Source organism: Pungitius pungitius, chromosome 10 (genome assembly GCF_949316345.1).
Source record: "Pungitius pungitius chromosome 10, fPunPun2.1, whole genome shotgun sequence".
Taxonomy (NCBI): domain Eukaryota; kingdom Metazoa; phylum Chordata; class Actinopteri; order Perciformes; family Gasterosteidae; genus Pungitius; species Pungitius pungitius.
In genome coordinates this window covers 11866403-11885106 of record NC_084909.1, presented here as the reverse complement: position 1 = coordinate 11885106, position 18704 = coordinate 11866403, and the positions used below count along the sequence as shown (strand labels likewise).

The 18704-nt window shown below is 42.5% G+C and overlaps 3 protein-coding genes across 3 annotated transcripts; 1 reads left to right on the top strand and 2 right to left on the bottom strand.

The window, feature by feature from the left end:
* Nucleotides 1-4054: 4054 nt before the first annotated feature.
* On the bottom strand, nucleotides 4055-6440 carry LOC119228333 (TLR adapter interacting with SLC15A4 on the lysosome). The gene is made up of 2 exons (XM_037487707.2): nucleotides 5830-6440; nucleotides 4055-5457 (listed from the first exon to the last, which is right to left on the bottom strand). The coding sequence occupies exon 2, from the start codon at nucleotides 5453-5455 to the stop codon at nucleotides 4526-4528; it is 930 nt and encodes a 309-aa protein (XP_037343604.1). The 5' UTR covers nucleotides 5456-5457; nucleotides 5830-6440; the 3' UTR covers nucleotides 4055-4525.
* A 26-nt stretch (nucleotides 6441-6466) lies between these two features.
* Nucleotides 6467-10156, top strand: LOC119228334 (uncharacterized protein C13orf42). Its single transcript, XM_037487708.2, has 3 exons — nucleotides 6467-7957; nucleotides 8025-8169; nucleotides 9088-10156. Exons 1-3 carry the CDS (start codon nucleotides 7544-7546, stop codon nucleotides 9330-9332), a joined length of 804 nt encoding a protein of 267 aa, XP_037343605.1. The 5' UTR covers nucleotides 6467-7543; the 3' UTR covers nucleotides 9333-10156.
* Nucleotides 10157-10489: 333 nt separating this feature from the next.
* Nucleotides 10490-14180, bottom strand: rnaseh2b (ribonuclease H2, subunit B). The gene is made up of 11 exons (XM_037488624.2): nucleotides 13980-14180; nucleotides 13508-13576; nucleotides 13006-13113; nucleotides 12734-12810; nucleotides 12345-12459; nucleotides 12211-12275; nucleotides 12022-12127; nucleotides 11708-11789; nucleotides 11565-11610; nucleotides 10913-10990; nucleotides 10490-10657 (listed from the first exon to the last, which is right to left on the bottom strand). The coding sequence occupies exons 1-11, from the start codon at nucleotides 14041-14043 to the stop codon at nucleotides 10547-10549; spliced, it is 921 nt and encodes a 306-aa protein (XP_037344521.1). The 5' UTR covers nucleotides 14044-14180; the 3' UTR covers nucleotides 10490-10546.
* Nucleotides 14181-18704: the final 4524 nt, after the last annotated feature.

Sequence of the window (18704 nt, the reverse complement as noted above, 5' to 3'; positions counted from 1 at the left end):
AATAACGAAGAACAACATAAACTGAATAGATGGTAACTAATGTTTTGGTGGAAACAAAAGTTGAGGCAACCTGGGGGACGCTCACATGCACTAACATGCACTAAAAGCACACGCGTCTGGCTCAATTATGTAAACAAGCTCTCATAACAACAGACTGAGAGTGATTTATTCATTCAAGACACTACTCCACTATCTTTACATAGCTAATGCTGGTTTACTGCTATATTAGCTATATTAGTGTACAAAATATAATATAATATATATATATATATATATAATATATATATATAAAAGCTCAAATTTACTATATATAAACATATATATATATATATTGTTCACTTGTGACAGTATGCTTGTTTTATATATTTTTCTGCAGCCAGGCACCACAAAGGAAATTACAGTAGAAAAAGAAGTACAAGACAATAGAACACATTTAAAGCACCGGTAGTTTACACACAATACAGGTTATAATTAAAGGTTTGTGTGATAAAAGCAAAATGTAATAACACAAATTTGAAGAGAGATCAGTTATTGATTTGACCTGTTGTGCCAACTGGATGTCCGACCCGATGCGAGAATATCGAGTGTCTTAAAAAAGAGGACGGTTCACATTCACTTTGATGTTTTTAGCTTTCTGTCGGATAAAACAAATCTCACAAAGTCTCACAAAAACATTTGTTGGTTACCACTAATTTCATTCATGATAAAATTGGCCTTTTCATTCCTTGTTTGCACATTTAATTTGCTACTGTACTGACTGCTGCTGTAAAGGATCTTTACAAAAATAACAGTTGTTGACACAACTCTGTCAACGTGAACAACATGTGGTCCACGCATGTTGGAGAAGTTACATCCTTCTTGTAACAAAGATTTTTGTATTTCCAATATCTAAAGGACACAAAGACAGATAAGATAAGAAACTATTAATAAGAGATTTAAACTCCAGGAAATTGGGTTATTGCTGATAGTAATCCAAACCTTTACTGGGTTTGACAGTACATACAAGAAGAACATGGCAGTAAAATATTGTCATAGTTTTTAGACATTTCTTCTTCATTACCCTCCTTGCAGAAGCACACATGGCCAACGAGGTCCACAATTCAACATGATGTCGTAAATTTGACAAAACGTATAAAAATCTTTAAAAAAATTCTCCGTACTGTTGCCCTTGTAGGATATTAAAAAATAAATTGACGACCAGGTTCATAAATTAACTATAAATAAAATGCATTTAGTGTACACGAAAATAAAACCATGATTCTGGAGATATGTATTCAATACAGTAATGGGAATGTTATAAGACCACTAATTTTGAAACTGTAATCGAATAGAATAATACCAATGTACAGTTATGATTGTATGTAATGTAATCTACTGTAATGTAATTCTTGATAACACCACAACTGATATTGACTGGGAGGCCTCCGAAATGCCAGGGGGCGTGGTCACTGACTTTCACACCTTTACTGATCTGTATAAATACTTGTAGGTAGCCATTGTTCTCGCTGGTGGAGGCAACAAACGGGCACTAGGGATGGTCAAAGGACTCCCTGTGGCCTGTGGCCTGTTGGTTGTGGAGACCAGCAGCTTCTCAGCTGAGATGTTCTTTTTAGCACAACACCTTTTTCTTTATTTAAATACTTTTGATTTTAACTGTTCATTCAAAGATGTCTCCCGTCCATCTGGTTGTTTCTTCATTTTTTGAACATAACACCATCTACAGTTACACGAGCACTGTGCGCTGTGATATGCCGTCATGCATTACCACATTATGTTCCCCGGCTGTTAGAGCGCCAGATCCTGCTGCCCCTCTGTCTCTCAAGGTCTCTCCGTCTGCTCCCGCTCAGCCAAGGTCAGCCACGCTGCCGCAGGCGCCTGCAACCTTCAGCGGCTAACGGACCGGGAAATGTGTGTTCTCCCGTTCCACCACCTACGTGTCCCAGTGTCAATCTGCCAGATACAGAGCATGAGCCGCCATCACGGTTTCCCCTTGGACATTATGTCTCTCCAGTCTATGTAACTTTGCAAAACAACAACTCTTCTGGCTTTAATTAAATTAAGTGCCCTTCCACCTGTAAGTGATTATTTACCACAGCAATACATAAAAACATTATCTGCAACTAATTCCTGTGTTTGAATGTAAGCAAAAGAAATGGGAATGTGTGTGTGTGTGCGTGCGTGCGTGTGTGTTCATACATTTTTGATGCTGTAAAGAGCTCAAAGGATCTTGGCCATCAATAGGCCTTGAAACGATTGTGATAGAAGTTTTTAAATCCTACAGTCACAAAACAGGAGAAAAATAAATAGGCAAAGATTATACGACTGTTCCAATTAACAAGGCTACATACTAAAGGCTTTTTAAACGAAGGTAGGCCACAGTGTGCTGCACAGCATTAAAGCCACAATAGCGAGAGTGTATCGAGGACCTTGGCTTTGATATAAAATCTTGTGGCCTTGCCTTAACCGCCCTCCATGTTAAAAGCTCTTTGTGACAAAGAAATTACTTTATGAACCTCTGAAAGACTCTCCAACCTCCCGGTTGGTTTCATTGCTCGACCGTGAGAGAAGTGTGGGTTCTTTTCCTTCAACTTTTTTTGTAGCTTATTGTTTGTTTTCTGACCCTGCTTTCATTTCCTGGCTTCACCTTCATTCTTTGACCTTTGTTTACTTTTTCTTAAAGAGAAAACGACTACTAATTGCAATCAATGACTGAAGTCAAATAAGTAAAACCCAGTGAGTTTGTTGTTAAGCTTTTGACGAGGAGACGTTAATAATTTGTGCAAATTGATTAAATCAAGGGTTTGTGAATAAATGTTATGTGTGTGTTTAAGAGACTGCAGTGTGTAGCTTTACTTATGAAACAATTCTTAATAACCTCTTCTGCAACATTTTTCCAAGGTCTGTGGAAATCAGTTGGTCTCACTCTGCTGGGTGAATTATGTTAGCCTGTGTTTGTTCAGGTCTGTAAGGATTGGGTTGCTTTAACATGTACCTGTACAGTTCAAACAGAAACACCGAAACATGTGTCTCTGCGGCCTTGAGACTGCGGCGCTCCGCTCGGTAAACACAGTTTCCTCCTGTGGCTCTCTGTTTGGACAGGAAACCAGGAAGCTGATCAAACACAGGCTCAGAAGGCCACAGCTGCACTGAGCTGGAATGGAGACGCAGGTCTTTCAAAGCACTTTGAATAAAGGGAGACATCAACAAAAAAAAGATGTCACTTTTGGTGTGAAAATCCATTGGTTTCTCGTTTGCACTTGTGCAATATTATCCTGAAATAAATCATGCGGTCTAGATAACCGTATCTCAGGCTTGTATTTTGTTTAACCGTGGAGGAATTCAGTGTATAAAACACTGTTCAATTTGGTGTTAGTGCCCGACTGCCTGCGTGACACAGATTTACAACCCTGTCTGGGTGACATCATAGATTAGCAGTGAGCATGTGATCAGAAACACAAGCTGGATGGTTGGATATTGGGTGAGGGAGCCGGATAGACAGTCAAAGGGAACAAATATAAGAAATTAGAGTGTGTGAGGGGGGCGGGGCAAAGTTATTTGGTGATAATGCTTCCCCCTTGTGACCGTTTATCAGGGGTGAAAGCAGTTTTTATTTCTTGGTGTCCTCGTGTGCGAAAATTTCACTTATTATTTAATATTTATTTGTTTGTTTATTTACTGTATTATAGTCTACTTATCAAGCATTCACTAGGACTTCTTATCACTCTAGTATCACTCTTTAACCCACCTGTATCTGTATCCTCCTGTTCCTTTCTCTTCTTCCTTTTCTGGCTTCCTGAAGCATAATTCCACTTCATGATGACTGCCGACCGACGAGGTTTTGTATTTTGCCAGCAGCACAGATCATGATCATGATATTTCTACATGATAGCTTGAGAATTTGCAGTAGAGAAAGGGATAAGACATACAGTACCGGTCAAAAGTTTGGACACACGCTATGAGAAGGTCCAAACCTTGACTGGTACAGTGAACGACCAACACGTTCACTTGTGTAGAGTTAATCTTTGGTCACAACAATAGCAGAATGTGCTAAATATCCCCTGACAGCGGGTACAGCTCACTCTCTTTTATTGTTGACATGACATGACATGACTTCTATTCCACTGAAATAAACTATAATGGATACAACTTTTAAAACAATAATTTTCCATTTGTGTCTCATAATCCCGAGAACAAGATGTTCTTCGGCAATTCACCAGAGAGAGACATTTATTTCAAATGAAGAAACAATGAGCAGACATTGCTCAGAGTAGTGGCCAGCAGTACAAAAAGTAGGAAAATGGTGCAAGGCGGAAGAAAAGTGAAAGATTGGTTTCAATATTCAGTTCCTGTTTTTATTGTGCTTTTAGAAAGGGGAAAACTGCACCACATGGTCACCACATGAACCTACGCCATCTTTTATAACTTGAATCATATCATAATAGTAACAGGAATCAGTTTCATTTTATTTTGAGGATGATACAAAAAAAAATGGAGAATTCTTTTGCGGTATTTTTTGATACTGGGGCTACTCCCCTTTGTTCTCTGTGGGTTGCTCATTGGATATCTGCAGAAAAGGAGTGCTGATCTCACTTGACTGCATGTCACCCGCCACCCGCAGGAGGCAACTGAGGACCATGTCCTTAGCCAGGCCGGCCTCCAGGTTCCCTTCCCGACTCAGCTGCAAAGTGATCTGGTCCAGGCTGGTCAGCACCAGCTCTGAGCCCAGCAGAGGGCAAATGGCGCCATGGTCAGAACCCGTTCCAGGGGCCCCTTCCCTGGCCATGTTTTCCATCATGTATTGCTGGTACAAGTCCAACAGTTTCTGCTCCAGATAGTGATTGAGTACAGAGTTGGAGAAGGGACCCTCGCCGCCCTGGAACAAAAAGCTCCGATCACGGACACTCCCCAGTCTCCAGCGATGTGAGCCCCCCCTTGGTGGAAGCAGAAGCCCACTATTAGATGTCTTTTGTGGGGGAGAATCCTCCACAGCCGGGGGGACATCGCATGACTGGAGGAAAGGGCCCACATCCTGGGGGGCGGTGCAGAGCCGGAGCTCTCCATCGTTAGTCGAGAGCGGCAGCACCTGGTCGCCGCCAATGTGGAGGTCGCTGTAATTTTGGCAGATGCTCTGACAGGAGGAGGGAACCAGGAAAGGGGCGTCGCCAACTGAGCGAGCCTGAGCCGGGATCTCTATCTGCGGGGAGATCTGTCTGCCATCCAAGGACTGCGGCGGGGAGATGTACAACTCAGCTGAATCGCTCCTGTTGAGCAAACAACCTGTCAGCTCGGGGGAGTTGTGATGAACGAGTGGAGCGTGTCTGACGGAGCCTGGCACCAGGGTGGCAGCTGCTCTCAGCTGCCCAAAAGCACCCTGGGGAGCTTTCTGAGGAAGGGGGGAATCCAGCTCCTCCAATTCACCACACGTCATACTGAACAGTCTGGCTTCACAAAGCATGGCTGCAACAAAGAGCACATTGGCAGAGGCTGTTAGCCAAGTGACTAAAGAACGCCACATGTCAGTCAGTATTCCACTCGTAGAAGACTTTCAACATAAAATGATCTATTCATTTAATATTTACTCTTATGTTGACGTTCATTGACCACACAGCATTACGGACTCCAGACACTAGTTTGTAAAACTGATACAAAAATCAACTCAACAAACAATTCACATTAGACGACACAAAAACAATAATACGATGAAATGACAACAAAACTTTAGATATCATTCATGCGAATTTAATTTTAAAAAGAAGATTTCCCAAAAGGCACCTTATCTCACATAGCTCTCAAAGGATGTGTCACATTCCTCTGAAACAAACATCTTACCTCCTTCGGAGCAAAATCACAGCCTTCGGCACTTTAGAGAAACGCACTTCTTACAAACATTGCATTCTCGATGCAGGCACCCTCGATGTGCAGCCTTTTTTTGTGTGAGGGTTGTCTATATACCACCTAAAGAGGAAGTGGAAATATGAGATATCATCTCTCTCTTCTCATTTCTGCAAACCTAATCTTGCACCTGGATTAATGAGAGTATATTACTCGGACAGTTATAACGGACAGGCTGAGCATGTCCCCAGTTAGTTAAAGGATGCATCTACGTCAGCATTAGTATTACTAAACAGAAGAAGTGTTATTTTTAAGAAGGCAACCTACGCTGTGAAAAGCCCTCGGAGGGGTTGGGATTCTTTGTAAGAGAAACAGCTGTTCAAAGGGAAAAGAAAGTTGACGTTAATATGATCACAATTAACTGATTCCTGTTTTCATTTTCCTATGAGCCACACGTGGCTTGCATCTTATTAGTCAAACAGCTGCTGTTCGGAGCGCGTATACAGCTTTACTCGTCCGCCCCCAAAAGCAGAAGTGTGACCTACGGCTCGTTCATTTACGCACAACGCATCAGTTCCACCTGGAAGCTTGGCCTACTCTTTTCATGTCTTTTTTGCATTTATTTGATCCATCTGTAAATTTTGACATTGTAATGATACTTAATTTCACCAGATAAACCTTCGTCGTGGTTTATTTTTGCAACTTTCTTTTAAATCTTATATCTGGTGAAAGTGGTGGAAGCTTTTCAGGCTGTATTCACAGCCACAGATTTTTCCAAGATGAAAGTACCTTGTCTGCATGTATGATTTGCCTTAGACTTGTATTGAGACTTCCTTTGTTTGCAGCACCCAGACAGAAACGCATGAAACACGAGAGAACATGTTTTATTATTAATCAGGAGCGGAAAGCTAGACATAAGTCCCCATCATACAACTGCGACGACTTCATTACAATATCCTGCTCATTCGTGTAACGCTATTATTAGGGTCTGAGCTGAATGAAAGTCATATTGTTTTGAAGAATTATTATTATTATTTCGCCTCTACAATCGCACTTTTGAGGCCTTTATCATATTCAAAAACTCTTGAATGTTGGCGTGTGCATCAGAAGTGGGTAACATTTAGATATTCTTGGGGTCGCGCATTTGGGGATTAATAAATGTCTCTCTAGCGCCCCCTGGAAGTTTTTATTTTTTTCTTTACAGCCATTTGATATAAACCTTGGAAATTTGAACACTTTAACCCACCTGCAATTCAAACAATGATAGATATTATTTTCTAATATTTGCTTTTTTAAGAACACATTCATAAGCACTAGTAGAGAAAATAGAGATCGATTTGTTGCGTGTTGTTATTTTGTCCACTAAGTCTCGTGTGAGTCCGGATATCTGACACATCTCGGCCGTAATGGCAGTACAAAGTGTCGAGTTACCGACCTGCTGCTACAGCAATGTTGCTGAGCAACACCCAGTGACAGTGGCGACATGGTGAGGTCAGGATAGACGAGAGACTCGGACCTGCTTCTGGAGAGCAGCCCGCTTTGCACCTTCAGGACCCTGGACAACGACCGCTCCCGGCAGGCAGCCCCCCTGTCGGGTTTACAGGCGTTTGTTTGTTTTGAGACACCGGTCCGCTTCACGGGGAAATGGATGGATGCTTCACGAACCCTTAGGAAGTTAAGTCTGTAACCCTGAAAGACTCCATTTAGGGGGATGTTTAAGAAGATTAATAATGCGTTCCGTCCCAACCACCACGGACTCAGGGGGCAGGGTGGCGGAGGTGGGATTCGGTCCGAGCAGGACTACCACAGCGCCTGCACCGTCAGACTGGTCCGCAGCACTTCCATGCTCGTGGTGGGTGAGAAAACTCGCACAGCCGGCGGCTCCACTTTAAAACGGAGCAAGAGCACAGTGAGCATTGAGTCGACCTTGTACTATTATCAGAGACAAGAGGACAGGATATGGCTCTACTCTCAGAATCAGAACTGCCTGGAGTACCTTGAAGCACTCGTGACTTTGAGACGACAATACACACAGAGTGTGAGTGACTTGAAAAGTAACCACTCCAAGACCACGGTGTCCTCTAAGAAGAGGGCTGCACCCCCTCCGCCTACAAAGGAACAGCCGGTAAGCTTGACTCAAATGTCCTCGGGCACGTGGTGGGCGGCATCACAGACGTTTTCTCTAACTGCAGATATCGGGGGCCAAACCCTCCGCGCCCCCCGTCCCCAGCGAGGAGGCCACGTTGCAGTTCTTCGATGCAGTGATCGCGGGCTGCGACAGCGAACCTCTGCGCAAACCGTATCTGGATGATGGACACGCTGATGTGGACTTCATAGGTGGGTTTAAAATCCCTCTCTTTAACTGAGTAAACCGTTCAGCTTTTTATTAATTGATTTATAGTCATTTTGATCAACAATAGTAAGACACCAGATGTAAACAATAGTTGTGTCTAAGCTGTGATGTTAGCTGGTTTAAGGGTGTTGGGTAAGCTCGTAACCTAAAGCATAGATGCATGCTTCTGGTCTGTGGATTGTCTTGAGAAACCAGGTAATGCTTTCTCCAAAGAGAAATTGCGGAGCACCACCATAGTAAAGTCCTTTTAGACAGAAGAAAAGGCAGACGTCTACAAAGAGAACTCACGCCAAAACAAGCTAGGTTGACAAAACGTTCTGCTGGTAAGAGAAAACATGTTTTTCATTTTGAACTGTCCCTTTAAGTATTTTAAGAGGGCTCAGGTCAGAGATGGACGTTCACTCAAGTACTGCACTTAAGGCCCAGACACTAATCCATCGTACACCCGCGCATCCTGTAGTGTACCATGGATAAACTCCACTTTGACCAGCTACATTCTAACACTCCTTACAGCTAAAGTCATGCTTGTCATACTGAAGTAGTGCAATTACACCCACACGGTGTTATGAAATATACCTACATGGTTATACTTTTACTTATATTTTTCAAAAGTAAGCACAATGTGTTTAAAATGTCTAAATAAATATGTCTGTGAAGACTTTATTAGTGCTATTGATTACACCAAAGGTTATCCCGGTAAACATCACAATGTGTCTCGTTATTCTCCTTCCACCACTTGTTCGTTCGGTAAAGGTCAAAGTGTGGTTAAGAACCGAGACATATGTAAGATACTTGTTTATTCATGAAACCCCAGGTGGTCGCCGCTTAGTTCAAACCCCTCCTGGTCTCACAGTAACAGCCTCGGCTCAGGTTCTTCCTCTGTGCTCTTCTCTCCTCAACAGTGGCCTCCAGCTCGGCCGAGCACGACCTCCACTCCAACTGGGTGCTGCGGGTCCCTCTGGTCGCAGATGGCTCCGGGCAGAAAACGGTTCGCGAGCGTACCAGTGAACGCGCCCCCAAGAAGAAAAACCAGAGCGGGTCCACGAGCAGCCGCCTGCGTCTGCAGAGGAACCCGATCCATCTGCCCAAAGTGGTGGAGAGTGCCTTCCAGACGCTGCGCTTCAAGCCCAAATTAAAAAAGCTATGAAGATTGATAGGACATTTGAAAGCACCGGCACCGCCACTCTGTTGAGTCCCTCCCAGATCTGCTAAAACTCTGTGCAGACAATCTGCACTATTAAATATTCAGGAGGAATTTTAATAAAGAAATTGCACAAGAGACAAACAAAAAAAATCTGTCCAGGTGATCAAGTTAATTCCTGGTGTTTCAGAGTAAACATGTAGTAGCATGTAGAAGTCATTCTCATGGATGAATAACCTACCCAGTATGACAAGGCAATGAATTTCTGCTTTGGCAAAAAGGCCTTTCTAGTTTAATTTATTTCAGATCAATCCTTGATCAATATAACCTTCAATATGATTATAAATACATTCACCTTAAATAAGAGAACATAAAATTGATGCTTTTTACAGCATGGTCTAATAAGAATTCCATTTAATGTCTCAAGATTACCAGAATCTTAATAAATTTAACAAAATTGAATAGCGGGATAGAATTTGGGTTTTGCAGTTTATGGATCAGACCCGACTGCTGTGATTTGTGCATTATTGAAGAAAGCTGCTAATTGCAACCATGTCCTTCATGACTATAAGACTGGCCACAAGGTGAATCTCTGATTCAGTTTAGCAAGGTGAGTTCCCCTGAGTTAAATTTGGGTTATCTACAGTAGTAGAAGTATTCAGAGTAGAAAATACCATAGTCTAACACAGTGTTTCTCAACTGGTGGGTCGCTGACCCGTTTTTAGTGGGTCGCGGGCCGTAGCATGGAAAAAAAATTAAAAATGCAGCGGAGTGTCGGTTTTGCCGGGTCGTCCGTCCATGTTTTCAGTTGGCACCGCAAAGACAACCGCTCGCACCCCCCCCCCACCCCCCCGTTGACAGATCGATTTGGGTCGCGGCTTGTCATTAAGGGGTGATGGTGGGTCCCGGAGCCAGACCAGTTGAGAACCACTGGTCCAACAGATATAAATGTAATGTAGAAAGGAGTTGAATATACTCCCCATTATAAAGTAAAAGTACTTAAATTAGCTAATATTCCATCACTGGTAAAGTGTCCTTTAAAGCCATATTTTTGAAGCCTAATACGTGCTATTAAAATAATAGCAATTAACTTGCCATTTTATCTTTCATTCTTATTCTAATCTCACTCAAACCATAATGTACAATGAACAGATTGAACAGAAAACGATTTTTACTTTATTACAAATGTTTCATGTACAGAACCAGAAACTAAACAAAGCTCATTTCTTTTCTGCTTTGACCTTGGGGCTGAAGAAGGAGGACATTGTCTTCATGCCTGTCTTGTCCCCCTTGGCCAGAGATTTCTGAGCCGCAGTCATCTTCTTGGGCGGCTGGAAAAAGGGAGAAAGATTCAAATCAATACAATTCTATATCTTTCATTATACATCTTGAACATCATTTTTATTTGAGAAAATAACATATGTGAATGCCAAAGAAACCAATCAAGAGCTACACTGACAATCACCCAAGGTCCTCAATGAAAGCAAAGAGACGACTATTAGTAATTGCAATATCAACAAAGCAATGATGCTCAGAGCGAATCAATGTTTGGGTCCTTTCAGGCCGACCGCTCCGTGTACACTCACTTTCCGCGCAAACTCTGCACTGTTGAATTTGGTATAGTCCTCTTCGGCCTCCACTGGTTTGTCCGTAAGTTTCCGTTTCTGACAAAACAAGGAAGTGAGACAAGCTTTACATGACAAAGAGCACCCACGTGTAGTTTTTAAATCACAGAAACACACGGCTACAAGCTACAAGCATTACACCGCGTATAGGGCAGGGGGGCGGGGGGAGTCAGAGGGCACAGGGAGAAGAGAATAATATACAGGACTGTCTCAGAAAATTAGAATATTGTGATGAAGTTCTTTATTTTCTGTAATGCAATTAAAAAAACAAAAATGTCATGCATTCTGGATTCATTACAAATCAACTGAAATATTGCAAGCCTTTTATTCTTTTAATATTGCTGATTATGATTATGACTTACAGCTTAAGAAAACTCAAATATCCTATCTCTAAATATCAGAATATCATGAAAAAGTATACTAGTAGGGTATTCAACTAATCACTTGAATCGTCTAATTAACTCGAAACACCTGCAAGGGAGTTTCCAGAATGCATGACATTTTTGTTTTTTTAATTGCATTACAGAAAATAAAGAACTTTATCACAATATTCTAATTTTCTGAGACAGTCCTGTATACTGATGTCACATGTCTACAAAAGACGGGATATTACCTTGGAAGGGGGTTCTGTCTCCTTTGGGCTTTTAAGCTCGGGCAACCTGTGGGGGGGAAGCCAGAGGAGGGGTTCTTGATCACTGCTTTGCCTCAGTGTTAATAACCACCACGTCTTACACATGTTTTAAAGTCTGGACTTACTGCAAGTGCGTGAGGAGGTCTTTGCTGAGGTCTTGGCTGAGGTACTCGGATACCAGGCCATGAGCATAGCGTAGGTAGTCCTCTGTATCAACAAGAATGGCCGATAATTAGTAACATAATCATACTTTAACTTTGGTAAAAGGTTTTGGATTTAGAAAATTATGTTTTAGGATTACAACTCCTGGGTGATGTAAACGGTGCAGTATTACTGCCATCTATTGGTCAATATCAACATCAACTTCCTCATTACAGGGGGAAAATATGACACAGATGGGACTTAAAAAGTGAAGTGGCTTCTGATTGAGGCAGTGTACCGTTGCGGTAATCCAACTCAGACTTCATTGTGATGTATGTTGTGGATTTGACGCGTTCTCCCACAGAGATATTTCGCGCCTTCAGCACGCTGACTGTCCTCTCCACCTACACAAACAAGTTCAACTAAATTATGCAATTCTACTGTTGGATTTTAGGTAAAAACAGTGGCTACAAAGTCTTCTGAATACCTTTTTCTTCAACCAGTTCATTGTCTTCTCCTGACTGTATCGGTGGAACCTCTGTGTTCCCACTTCTGGATGAATGAAACGCAGCATTCAAACAATGCAATCAGCAGAATACTGGAGCTTCAAAAATACGCCACCTTTTTCCTCTGTAATGTGGTGCAGAGAGGCCAGAGAGCGCGTGCAGCTCAGCAGCCTTGAGCAAGCTGGGAATTCATCATCCATAACGACTTGATCCACAGGCTGAAACTTCCCCTGAGCCGCAAGGGACATACAGAATAATAGAAAGATAAACCAGAAATGTGGTTTATTTTAATTTGTGGTGAGGTTAAATATTCTGGTAAAGCAGTGAATTCCTTTTCATGTTGAAGGCCCAACATTTACAATGTGCTTACGTATATTAGATTATCAACCACCCTCTGTATCATACTTCAATGGGCAGAACAAGACTATTTTAGACCACAGCGATCAGCCCAAAAACACAACACAGACAACAGTTGTTAGATCAATGCAGATTTCAGTATCTTACCTCTTTGCCAGATTTGATCAAATAGGGTAGGATTAGATAGAGAGGATCCATCGGCGTTACAAAGAGAAGTCGTCCATCTGTTTGGAAAAAGAGAGTCCAACACTTCCACCTGATTAACATGGTCAAATCCTGAACCCAGACCACAGTAAACGTTACAGAATAAAAGAGCAACACCACTAAATATCTAAATGTACAGAGTTAACATCACCAAACCAACATCTTGTGTCTGTAATCATGTCCAGGTTGCTTCTGTAAAGAGGGATGAGACCAACCTCTCTGTACAGTCTGGCCAACAAACCAGGAGTGGAAATCTTCTACAAACGCTTTGACCTCAAACAGCTGTACATCACCAGCACTCAGCATATATAGAGATGTTGCATCTGCAGTATGGGGAAAAAAGAGGAACTGCGTTATCTTCCAATGACTTCCACATGATACGGAAATGGACTGCTGGAGAAACGTGGCTTGTCTTTTGTACATATTTATTTATTTATATTTTTCATTTTGTACACAACCTCATGTTTGGCTTTTATCACATTATGACATGTTAATAGAGTTCTGTTAGGGATACAAACAACTTTCATCTTTTGATATTGATCTGCAAGACATTTTCTTTAAAAAAAAAACCTACAGTTATGTTTACATTTAGTGACTCCTCTTAAATCATTTAACATTCTGTTATTGGAGTGAACTTAAGATTGACATTGTAATGCAGTAGTTGACAAAAACATCCTAATCTTCTGATAACAAAATAATACATTAATAAAGACTGACCTGTGGTAGGATCCCTTAGTCTCACGAAAGCTGGGTCACTGTTGTGTTTCTGAGTGTCGATGGCAGAGTCTGCGGACACCAGAGCAGATGTAAGGTAAGATCCACCATGGAGCAGTCTCTCAGATAGCAGCACTGTCACGTTGCATGTCAACCTGAGGGCTAACCTGCAAAGTCGACACTGATGGAAGCACTGACGTCATGATTGTGCATGCAACAAAGAAACGTTAAATAACTAATGACATTTTACTTGTGAGTAACACTTTATTTCCTAAAGCTGGAGGCATGGCAGCCAAATGACAAACACATCTAATGTTACCTTTAAGTAAATGACCTAATTTAAGGGATGACTGTTATCAATGTCATCATGTTTATAACTTTGCTCACGTTTAGCTACGTAACGTTAGTTAGCGTTAGATAGCGTTAGATAGCGAGCTAACGCTAGCTTAGTCCCCGCTAGCTAGTCTTCACCTACCTGCAGCAATGACAACCCGGCTGTTATTGTGAACATTTGGAGTTCGCTTCTTTTTGGTTGCCATAATGTAGGATGCAGTTTAACTTGATGGATTTTGAATGTTTGCTTTGTCCACTGAGCCTGGAGGCTAGTTTCTGCCTGACATGAGCTCAGAAAAGGCGCCTCGCGGAGCACTTTCTGCGCTCGTCTCACAGGAGAAAAACACACTTTCATTATTACGCCTTCAGATGGTTTTTTATTGCTTTTTAAAACAATCTTCTTTTAACATGGTTTTCAAAACAAATGCAAACCTCCTCAATAAAATCAGCTTAGAAGGAGACTAGAAACACAACGTTATATTATTTTATTTCACCCCATTCACCCTGTTTTTAACGATGTGGAACATTCCGCAGTGACGTCATATCACCGTGCAGTACCGTAATACAGCCGCTAGGATGCGCTCAAGAACCATGCAAAAATACGTTTATGGTAACATCGGCGGTTTGCAACAAACAGGTTTCTTCCTCGTCAGTAAACTGATATTTCATGAATTGTGATTTGGTTTTAGAAACAGTCAAAACGTCTCCGGTCCCTGCTGCAGGTTTTTTGGGGACCTATTGTCCTCTGGCACACTGACACACAGCAGATTGGGGTATCCATCTGTCTTCTGTAAGAGGAGGATCTCTTTCACTCGCTCAGGATATGACACTGTGTGTTCAGTGAGTCACTTGTTTTTTTGTTTTTTTTCCCTCTTGTATGTTCATGCTAAAATGAGGGTGCGATGCCTGCTTGTGTGTGTTGTCATCTCCGTTAGATGACTGTGTCATCAATTTGTTAAACAGTTTAGCGGTTTGATAGCACTTTTGAGCTGCTGATTACCCTCCTACCCTGAGACATCCACTGCACAACACACTAAGCCTTTTTATTCCACTTGATTTGGTTATGAAGTAGTGAAGGATTTGAGTCCTGGGTGATCGCCTTGCCGGGGGAGTGTCACTGAGTGGAGCAGCATGATGTAGAAAACTAGAGCCTTTGCAAGGTGATTAATGGTTTCATGTTCTTCAAACTAGCTAATTTGAATTTTCATCTTTCCTTCTACCTTTTCAGTTTAATGTGTCTTGTATCACTTTTTATTTCACCCGTTTTAAAATCCTGCCCTCCAGCCCGACGTGCCCAGATTTGATCAACACATGCTCTAGTCCAAACCCTTTGGACGTCATCTCCTCCTTAAAATTTGCTAGATTTATGTTGCTGTGGACTGTGGCAAAGAGAGCGTGGGTGAGATATTGTCCGTGAATTACTAGTTTTATGGGTCCCGAGGGTATCGTACACAACTGTCTGTGTGGCTAACCAGAATATTCCATGAAAGCTTTCTTTCTTTTTGGGCTACTTGAGGGGAACGTCTAAGTTTCTGACTGCCAGGGAGAACAACAGCGGCCTTTCTGATATGCTGGACCACAGACATCCCCAGAGAGCCCAGTCCTCTGTCACCAGCTTGCAGCCGAGAACAAAGCGCTAAATTTGGGCCTTTATATGGCTTCATAGACCCAGACCCTTAGACTTCTCCATCCCTTCCCAAACATCCAACGAAAAGAAGACATATCTGTTCGGCCGTCTCCCCCTGAAGCTCTGCTTTGTTCTTTCCTACATAATTCCCATTTGAGCTTGGTATTTCTCGTTAGAATTAAGATGATTCCAATAAACTTCTCTGTGGAGGTAGGAGTTTATTGCAGCCAGCAGGCAGCAGACGGTTGGTTACACTCTACGGAGCACATTGAACAGCCCCATGGTTCTTTCTATCTCTGTGGCCTCATTTGTGGTGGGACCAAATCGGGGTGACGGTTACAGCTTACATATCGACTCAGCCTCGAGCTGTGATGGCACCACCACGTGCTGCAGTGTTTTTGTACCCACTTCGTTGTTCATCTTTCAGGGTTTATAGGGTAAAACAAGCTTGATTTCAAGAGCGAACGTATACAGTTTAACCGCCATTGCTGCCTAGGGAAGCAAGTTATAAATAGAAAGACAACATGATGCATTTTCTGTATAGATTCAGACACAGGCTTTATGTGCAGCTGTTCTAGCCACATTTCAAATTCCCCATCGGATCAGCATTAGCTCAGGGAGGTAATGCACACATTAACACTAGACAAGAGCACACACAAAACAGATGTGGAGAGAATTCCGCTTAACTGCGGAAGCCCTTGAGTCATCATCTGGGATTCCCTTCCTCTTACTTCCAAATATGGGTGGGATTGTGAGAGAGGAGGCAGAATGTGGAAGGCAGTGTGGAACCCCCTTGTGATGTCAGAGCTCTGGAACAGTGAGCCTCATGCTGACTGGAAATTCACAGGAAGGAATGTTGGGAATGCAAGAATCACCAAAACACTATTCCCCCATGTGTGTTTGTAAAGTCTGAGATTTAGCACACACGCCGCACACACACAATGTTCTCCGTCCACTCCTCTCATTGGGGAGCTATTCCTTCCCGTAAAGTATTCTTCCTCCTCACTCCATGACATGGTGACACGTTATTCCCAGCATCCGTTGCTCTGGGGGAGGCCTCTCATTTAATGTGGTGTTTCCCCTCTCCCTAAATGCACGCAGCAGCTTGAAGATAAACTGTACTGTGTGTGACAATGTGAAAAAATACATAGATTGGTCTATCAAACTTTACCATGGTTTTTAATCTGAGAAATTAAACCAACAGTTTAACTTTATTTGTTTTGTCTACAGGAATTTTCCAAAAAGATAGGAGAACTATACCACTAAGAACTCTCTGTTTTGTAAAACATTTCACACAAGGAACAAATACATTTCTTAGTTGGGCTGCCACAGCTTTTTAGTGCCATCTGTCTTTTTGAGCAACTGTCAGGATTGGTGCTGGTGCAGGCGGAAGCAGGACTCAAATGCAGGGTCTTCCACGAGAAGTGCTCTTTATTTCAAAAAACAAAACCTGGACGTGCTCCAACAACGAGTGACGTTAGACAATGACGCGACAGGGGACAACAGGCACACGGGGCTTAAATACACGAGGGAGGTGCAGGTGATTGGACACAGGTGGAAACACTCAGGCAATCACGGGACAAGGCAGGAAGTGAAGTTAACCCAGGACCACAAGGAACATGAAACTTCAAACTAAAACAGGAAGGGAGACCAAACCGTGACAGCAACTCAAAGTTTATGAATCATGATCAACTAATCAGCAGTGATATATACAATAAACTGTTTTATTAATATATACAAGATGCCTTATTTGTAGCACCCAATGCCGTGCGAATCCTCATTAAAATATAGCCCCCCCCCCCCCCCCCCCCTTTAGGTCTATCAGCCCATGATCCCTGCTCGTCTCCTCTTTCCCTCTCTTTACTCTGTCTCACCGAGTAGACGTCCCACAATACACTATGCCCAACCCTAATTATTGTTTACTAGGATCAATCTCTCTCTCCCTCCCTCTGTCTCGCTGTACCAGGGACCAGAAATGATTCTGTAATTACATCTGCCGACTGCAGGTCTGCCGCAGACGGCTCCGCCGTCTCTCTGCTCAGAGAGAAATTAGAGACCGCTCAGCACATGTCCAGGGCTGTAATTAGAATAAGCACTGTGAATGAAATGTGTTTATTTGTTTATTCATGAGACCTCATCAATTCCAGGCCCCTTTCTCTGTGACTCTACTGTTGACGGTTGGGTCGTGTCGGGGGATTCGCACCAGAACCAGATGAGCAACTGTACTGGCTCTTTGCTCAAGCATCAGTGTATGTGTTGGTGTCCAAATGAAAAGTTCAACTCAAAGGATGAAAGAAAAAAACTCTTATTTAAGGAAATACACCCAGGTTTCTTTTTGGAAACTTGATCCAAATGACCAATCGCTGAGTCAGTTAGCTAGCATAAAGACACAGCTGTGCTATTGCTACACACATTTGAATGAATAGTTTTGTCCTGAAGAGTTGATGCCATCAGCCGTATAGCTTTTACACAAAGGCTAACCAAATTGCAACCCCAAAAACCTCTAATAAAGATGTTGACTTTTTATGACAACGGCCTTTTTAAACTAAATGACCAAGATATAACATGGAGAATTTGAGACTGTTTCTACTTGCTAACCACCTGCCGGCTGCAGATAAATGACCCCGTAAAGCTCTGAGAGCTCTTCTCAACAACATCTCAGCCGTGCAGCCAGTATGTCAAACTATTTCCTCAAGCCTTCCATGTGATCTCTGTGTAGTCGCTGGTGGTCAAGGATGCTCAAGAGAAAACTAAGTGTGGGCTTTCAGACTGTTTTGTGGTCTCTCTCCTTTCCCTTTTTAAAAATGTCCCACATATTTGCATTAGGCACTTTCAATTCCTCTGTTGCAACTGTCTTCATTGAGTCCACCGGTGGGACGTTAAAAAATCACTGAATATCTCAGACAAAGGTGTCTTGAATTTCACTTCGAAGGGATCCCGTTTTAAACTCAAACTCACAAAGGGGACCCAGAGGTGTGGAGGGGCCCTTTCTCACCCAGATTTATGGTCTGTGCAATCAGACAGTCAACAACTCGGGCCATTAAAAGATTATCCGGATCGTTCACAGGCATCCTGGGATAAATTGGGAGCAAAGTCATTATATTCATGCCAAATAAATCTACAGTTTGGAGGGTGACACGCTGTCTATGTGTGTCACAGGGGCTTTGTGTGCATGCATGTGTACGTCACAGCACAGCTGTGGCACAGCTGTTGTTATTTGAAATTCCCCCTTAAGGCAAA